At 41.5% G+C, this 7,562-nt stretch overlaps 1 protein-coding gene across 1 annotated transcript in view; it reads right to left on the bottom strand.

Moving 5' to 3' along the window:
• The window catches only part of LOC107702934 (stress-induced-phosphoprotein 1-like), a 7,514-nt gene extending 2,220 nt beyond the window's left edge, over window positions 1–5,294 (bottom strand). Inside the window, exons 1-13 of the mRNA XM_016505381.1 lie at window positions 5,206–5,294; window positions 3,836–4,045; window positions 3,622–3,763; window positions 3,364–3,505; window positions 2,949–3,117; window positions 1,782–1,908; window positions 1,503–1,605; window positions 1,305–1,425; window positions 1,000–1,096; window positions 774–898; window positions 575–611; window positions 396–499; window positions 137–309 (exon numbers count right to left, since the gene is read on the bottom strand). Coding sequence (XP_016360867.1) covers window positions 137–309; window positions 396–499; window positions 575–611; window positions 774–898; window positions 1,000–1,096; window positions 1,305–1,425; window positions 1,503–1,605; window positions 1,782–1,908; window positions 2,949–3,117; window positions 3,364–3,505; window positions 3,622–3,763; window positions 3,836–4,045; window positions 5,206–5,214 — 1,559 coding nt within the window. The 5' untranslated portion in view covers window positions 5,215–5,294. The remainder of the gene's footprint in view (window positions 1–136; window positions 310–395; window positions 500–574; window positions 612–773; window positions 899–999; window positions 1,097–1,304; window positions 1,426–1,502; window positions 1,606–1,781; window positions 1,909–2,948; window positions 3,118–3,363; window positions 3,506–3,621; window positions 3,764–3,835; window positions 4,046–5,205) is intronic.
• Window positions 5,295–7,562: the final 2,268 nt, after the last annotated feature.

Below are 7,562 nucleotides of genomic sequence, written 5' to 3' on the forward strand. Positions count from 1 at the left end.
ATATATATATATTTTTTTTTTTTTTTTTTTTTTTTTTTGCAGTAAGGTGGAAAATGCACGTTTTTAATATTTTGAATGAACTATAGGTTAAAATACATTTAACATTGTTACGTTTAAAAAAAACCCGGTTTCTCACTCGCTGAGGGCCTGCGGGTCTTTCTGCATCTGCTCTAGGATCAAGCGCATGGCAGGGTCGCTCATGATCTGCTGCACCTCCGGGTCAGACATGGCCCTCCGCTTCACGTCCTCGGGACTGTCGTTACGCATGGCCTGGCTCACCACGCAGCGCTGCAGGCCCTCGCTGGCCTCCTGTGGAGACGCAGAACAGGAGAAAGATCACGTCAGAACATCTGCAGTCCTTCAGGAAAGCTCGGATCACCAGCAGCTCTTCATACCTTGGAGTTGGAGTCCAGCTCGAGAGCTCTCTGGTACACATCCATCGCTTTAGAGAAGTCCTTCATAGCCTCGAGAGCCGCTCCCTTGCGCGTGTAACCCTTAACTGAAGAGTGCACAGTGTGAGGCGTCTGCAAATAAACCACTGACTAGCTGTGCTAACAGAGCGTGTCGCACTTACTGAAGCTCGGGTCCAGCTTGATGCACTCCTCACAGTCCTGACAAACAGAACAGTATGATGTTTTATTATTACCTTTAAATTTCTGTGTGCCTATGATATGACGCTAAGTGTTAGTTTTACTGCACCTTTCATTCGCACAGAGACATGCAGGATGCATATTTAAATAGTCTTTTTGCAGCTTAATATTTACAGATGCTACCTTGAGGGCCAGCTGGAACTCCAGCAGCTTGGTGTAGCAGGCAGCTCTGTTGCTGAAGAGCTTGGCATCATAAGGGTTTCTCTTGATGGCCTCCGAGTAATGCTTCATGGCCAGAGGATAGTCCCCTGCACACGACACACCCACAGAGCAAACCAAATCACAACCTAAACCATTTAAACACCAGTCTTATTAGATCCGAGAACGCTAAACCGGCTCATTCACACACCCTTCTGGAAGGCGTCGTTGCCTTGGTTCTTCTCTTCCAGTGCCAAATCTGGATTGATGTAGGCCTGCTTCTCCTGTTCCTTTAAAAACTTCTCCGCCTGTAAAAGAGCGGACAGAAAGAGTTCTGAGCAGATATCTGACTTCTGAGTTTAAGTCTCATTCGTGACCCTGGAGCACAAAACCAGTCATAAGGGTCAATTTTGTGAAATTGAGATTTATGCATCATCTGAAATCTGAATAAATACTATAACGGCTAAAACCAGTATTTGGTATTGTGTAATGGTTATAACCCAAGCTCTGGCTGACCTGCTGGCACTTCTTGAGCACTTCAGGTGTGCGATGCTCGGTCAGGCTCTTATTAAAAAACTGGACCGCCTCTTTGTGCTTCTCCTGCTTGAAGTAGGAGTTCCCGATCCTGGCGTAAGCCCTGTGGCCAAACAGACGCAAATAAACCAGTGCAGAGGTGCAAACAAACACGTCACAGCTCTGTTGTGGTGCACTTACTTGGCGATCTGTCTGTAGTCTTCGCGGTTCTCTCGGCCCAGCTCGATGGCCTTCTCACACAGCTCTCTGCACTTCTCAAACTCGCCCTCTTCAAAATGCACAGCTGACACAGAAAACACACACTCGTAGTTAAAGTGGTTTCATTGGTCTGCTTATTGTTGTGCCTATGCAGTGTCCCGGACACATTAACACATATTAACTGGCTCATGTGATTTCATGTTTCATGGGCTTTTTCACTTTCTGTTGTGAGCCGAGATGGACTGAGATCAGAACTCTCACCTGCTTGGTTTGACAGATAGGTCATGTTGGTGGGATCCTGCTTTAGAGCTTCTTCATAGTGCTTCAGTGCAGCAGCGAAGTCTTTCTTCTTATATGCGGCGTTTCCCAGCTCCTTCTCCCTCAAGGCCTGGAGGAACGATCAGGATTAGCAGACACCAGGCAGAGCTCGACGGTGTTATTCCAGAACATAAGCGGCTTTTATAAGCATCTGAAACGCGCTGTGACTTATATTCCAAAGCCACTTGTTAATGCATTTAACGTCAAGCATGCAAAATGCAAACATGCATCAGTTCAAGCATTGCTAACTTGACATCGCAGCCTGTTCATCATAAACCTAAAGCACAGAGAAGTCAAGCAGCTCAGTTTAAGTCACGTGAAGGACGCGGTTTTACATGGAGCGAAGCACAAAGCCTTGTGAACATAATAAATACTAGTCTAGCAACCAAACGTTTGGCTGCTTCTCAAACACGGAAACATTTGGATTTGTCCCGAATGAGCCCAACGCTGGCTTCAGTTTCGCTTTAAACAAATTACTTTATAGGTTTAGCCTTGATAACTTCATGTGACCTTGGAGCACAAAACCAGTCATAAGGGTCAATTTTTCGAAATTGAGATTTATACATCATCTGAAAGCTGAATAAATAAGCTTCCATTGATGTATGGTTTGTTAGGATAGGACAATATTTGAAAATCTGGAATCTGAGGGTGCAAAAAAATCTAAATATTGAGAAAATCATCTTTAAAGTTGTTCAAATTAAGTTCTTAGCCATGCATATTACTAATCAAAAATTAAGTTTTGATATATTTACTGTAGGAAATTTACAAAATATCTTCATGGAACATGATCTTTACTTAATATCCTAATGATTTTTGGCATAAAAGAAATATCAATAATTTTGCCCCATACAATGTATTGTTGGCTATTGCTACAAATATACCCCAGCGACTTAAGACTGCTTTTGTGCTCCAGGGTCCCATATGTTGTTTATGACAAATGCCACTATAATGTCTATAGTATTTATGTTTATAAACATTTAATTTGCGCTATTTCTGAATGCAATAAAATGCATCATGCATCTTATTTCTTCTCTCATGCAATGCAATTTTGACCCAATGCACAGTAAATTGCACCGGTGTGACTCATACAGTACGAGCCAGACAGAGTACCATTCTCTTGTTCTCAGGCAGCTCCTCCTCTTTCGGTGGAGGGGGTGGAGCCGTCTCTCTGGGTTTGGGCGGAGGGGGCGGAGTCACTTCATCCTCTTCATCCATGCCAGCTAGATCCAGCCCCAGCAGCACTGAGAGAGTGGTCATGACACGCGGGTCCTGCAGCCTCCTACACACACACAACATGACTGGAGATTACACCACAAGCACAGACGCTCGTCTTCTACACACCCTCATAACATCCGATCAACTACCTTACGGGTTATCGTATTAAACACTGCACTTACTGGAGCTTCCATTTCAATCCGGCAATTCTAACATCACTTGAACTCATTTAACTGGAATGCAATAATACGTGTGATTGTGAAATATTGTTGCACTTTAAGACGAAGCGGATCAGCAACGGAGCACCTACGCGCCGAGCTCCGAGGGCTTGATCCGGAGCTGCTCCAGAAGCTCCCTGTAGCTGGGGTCAGACAGCAGCGCTCGGGTTCGAGGGTCGCCCTCCAGCTTCTCAAACAGGTTGGGAACGGAGAACGGGTTCATCATCTTTCTCTCTGAAAAGAACAGTAAATCTCAGCAAAGAATCTCTTCACTGCATCTCTTAATGCTTATTCACACTGAGAGCGAGCAGAAAGCATACAGCTGGTGGATGCTGAGGTATACGCTTCACCTGCTAACCGCGCTTCAATGTTCTGAAGCCCCTCCTTGAGCTGCTGATTGGTCGGCTCTCGGCGTAACCCCTCCTGATAGGTCGCTTTGGCATCCTCCAGTCGCCCGAGGAACTCCAAAGCAGCTGCTTTTCTTGAGTAACCCTTAAAAAAGATGACATTTGAAAATGTACGCTCACTGGTCTGAAAGAGAACGGGAAGCAGATCCCAGCTCACCTTGCCCCAGTCCGGCTTGATCTTTACGGTCTGGCAGGCGTCTCTCAGGGCACTGTCGTAGTCGCCCTTCTTGGCATAGGCGGCAGAGCGGTTGCTGAAGAGCACGTGATTGGAAGGGTCAAGGGTCAGGGCCTCTGTGTAGCACCTGACGGCCTCCTCCACGTCTCCTGCGCTCAGTGCCTTGTTGCCTTGATCTTTCAGTTGTGCTGCCTAGAGAGAAAGTATACACTAGAATACTGTATACACACAGTAGCTTCATGCCAAAAATAACAGTACGGTTTAACATGTAACAGAAATATATTACTCTTGTACATATTTAAATATTCCATTTTCTATCAAATTTAAATAAAACAATTAAATGATAAAAGTAAATATTACAACTAAATTAATCACTTAATTGTAGAAAAAAATAATACAATTATTAGCCTGTTAAAAAATGTTTTAAGGAATATTCACACAGTTTTTCTTCCATGTATTAATTTCAACAGTAAACCTCAGTTTGTTTGACAAAAAAATAAAAGGGTTTAATTTTGATTTAAAATAAATGTTTAATGCCTTCATTTGGTTTTCAGAGAAATGAAAACAAGAATCTCTGGGGGCCCTACTTTAATATTTCACAGAACTTTTGTCAAAATAAGGTCAAATATATGAAGTAATGCACCAAACTGCAAAATCATCATTAAATGAGTTCTGGAGTTTGGTTTTTCCATTACATCTTTAAATAAACATAAAATACTAAGTTTGCATATTCAAATAAGTTTTTTTGTTGCTGTCAATACTTGAGTTTATTGCTCTTAAATGTTTTATTAATTGTACGGTTATTGATAGATTTTTGGAAAAATAAGTATGTTGTGAATAACTGTTATTTTTTGTTAAAATTGTAATTTTCTGTTACACGGTCAATGCATTCTGGGTTACACACTAAATTATTATTATTATTATTATTTATTTGATGCATTGCCGTTGCTGTGGAAGCAGTGCATTGTGGGAGATAGATGCTCCAACAACCCACATTATTGTGCATTAAATTAACAATTCAATCGAACTGCATAATCTCAGAGGAATAAATAAATATATATATATATATATACTTCTCGAGATGGTAATGTGTAGTGGTACTGGTCAGCTTGTGAAGTGAAGATAACGCTGAAGAGCAGCTCGCGGGTTACAGCGCAGCGTGTCGAGTTCGGCTGCTAGCGCTGCTAGCTCACTCACTAACTAGCCTTCTATCGTTGATGCGGTTAGTAACGAGCTACACCGAGCAGCTCAAATACACAACACTTCTAACATGCTTTACTTCGCACACGCGTCTAAAAGCCACGTCTTCTTCATAATGTGTAATGTGTAATATCTGTGGAGGAGCTACTCACGTTCTCCATAGCGCGAGCATGAGCTTCCAGAATCTAGCACTCTCGCCAACTCTCGCGAGACACATAAGCACCCGCAGCTTCAAAAACAAGACCAACATTTTTTGATAATTTATTATCATCAATATTATTTATTACCAATAAACGAGCCCGCAACATATTAAACTGAAACTACCCTTTTATCTGAAAAGTAAAATCGTAATTTATTTTACAAAAATCAGCAAACTGCAACAAAGCAGGAACACAACTGCCCTCCAATCAGCTGCGAGCAGAACAGGATTGGCGAAAAACACAAGAGCTTCAAAGGAGAGCTGTAGCATAGCCACATATGTATAGCCTACTAAATATCTGACAAATAAAATAATTTATATTTTTGCACTGGTTGGCTATTAACTGTGAGCAGACAGTGTCAATCAATGCATTGGAGAATACAGTGAACATAAATGAAAAGAAACGAAGTTGCTTGTCAGGTTTTCCTAACAAGCAACTGTATTTTTGTAAATGAGCCCCAAAAAACGCAACCCTGGACCCGGGATTTTACAAAAAATTAAGTCCAAAGTCGCGTATAAGACTCAGACTTGGCAACCGCCGCCGGGGGAGGGTTGCCAGCTCCTGCAGTTCAACCCTTGAAAAGAAAGGTTTAAGAACGTGACCATGTTACGTAAGGATGCATACAATTACATTCTAAAAACTATTAGTAGCCGAACATTAAAAGTCATTATGCATTCATTCATGCATTAACAGCTCATAAAACATGGACTATGTCATGAAGCAAAATCAGTCTCTAGAAAATTCAGGAACAGATTTAGGAATCGCTGCGCAACGCATGGCAACCCGAATAAAGGCGACAAATGAGAAGAACTGTTACTTTTCGCACCGCATTAGCAGCGCTGCGGTCTCTGATTGGATGAATCGCTGAGCGGTGACTAAACGAGCGCTACAGCTGTTGACAAAACTATATCACCTAGCGTTAATCTTGTAAAGGGATAGTTCACCCAAAAATTAAAATTAGCCCGTGATTTACTCACCCTCGAGGCATCCTAGCTGTGTATGACTTTCTTCTTTCAGACGAATCCAGTCGGAGTTATATTAAAAAATGTCCTGGCTCTTCCAAGCGTTATAATGGCAGTGAATGGGTGTTATTTTTCAACAGTCCAAAAGAAGGCCAATAAAGCCCATACATCCATATTAAAAAGTGTGCCACGCGGCTCCGGGGTGAATAAAACCCTCCTCCAAAAATATCCATATTTAAAACTTTATTAACTGGATGATGCAGGCGTAGTGTAAATCATGGGCTAATTTTCATTTTTGGGTGAACTATCCCTTTAAATACTCTCCTCCCATAAATGTTGCATCTGAACTGGAAACTCCTGCAAATGCTTATGCAGTAAGCTCAAAACAACTGTCCACTGCATGGCTTTAGTAAATCCTGACGATAGTTTTTTAATGCCAAAAGAGCGTTTGCGCTGAATTGCGTGTAGCTCAATGTAACTGCAGTTGCAAGTATCTTACAGCTGACGGCACTCACGGCATTCATAAATAACAACAGAAAAATGCAGGTCTGGATATTCACCTTTTTTTACATTATCTTTGTCCTTCTCTCTCTCTCTCTCTCTCTCTCTCTGAGAGAGTGTGTGTGTGTGTGCATGTTTATGTGGTTTATGGGGACACAAATTTCAATCACAAATGACATGTTAGTGTGCGTGTGTGAGAGAGAGAGTGTGTGTGTGTGTGTGTGAGAGAGAGAGATCAAAATGAAAACAAAACAAAAAGTAAAGTAAAACTAAACTTGTTTGCTAAAGTGCTTGCATGTTTTTGTTTTTGTTTTTTCACACAAGAATACCAGCATGTTCACCTTCTCTGGTTTAAGAAGCGGTCTTTTACTTTACTTCAGCGTGACCCGCAAATTACGCCTATGGTCCCACCGCACCATTCATTACAGTTTTTTACGATTGCTATGACAATTTTTTCAATACTTTTAACAACTTTCCAAAACTTTTAACACAAAAAGCACACCTACAACACACAATTGTCAAAACAGTTTATCTAATGCTCAAAATCACTCACTGTAAACAAAACTCCAACACAAATGTTCAAAATACAATAGCACATTAACACAATACACTATGACAACCAAAACACTGCAAACATGTCACACTTCCAAAACACTAACACGTGTTCTCTTCCAACAGGAACATTTAGTCCATGATAACACAATGTCATAAAAACACTAGCATCAGATGGAATTACAGAAACTGTGCCTCAGGCCTGCACTTATACAATAGACAGTGTATTGTATTGATCATAGATTGTGTTTTGCACTGCAGATTCTTTTGAAACCTCTCTACATTTTAGTTTTG

The sequence above is a fragment of the Sinocyclocheilus anshuiensis genome, unplaced genomic scaffold (genome assembly GCF_001515605.1).
Source record: "Sinocyclocheilus anshuiensis isolate Anshui unplaced genomic scaffold, SAMN03320099.WGS_v1.1 scaffold238, whole genome shotgun sequence".
Lineage (NCBI taxonomy): Eukaryota > Metazoa > Chordata > Actinopteri > Cypriniformes > Cyprinidae > Sinocyclocheilus > Sinocyclocheilus anshuiensis.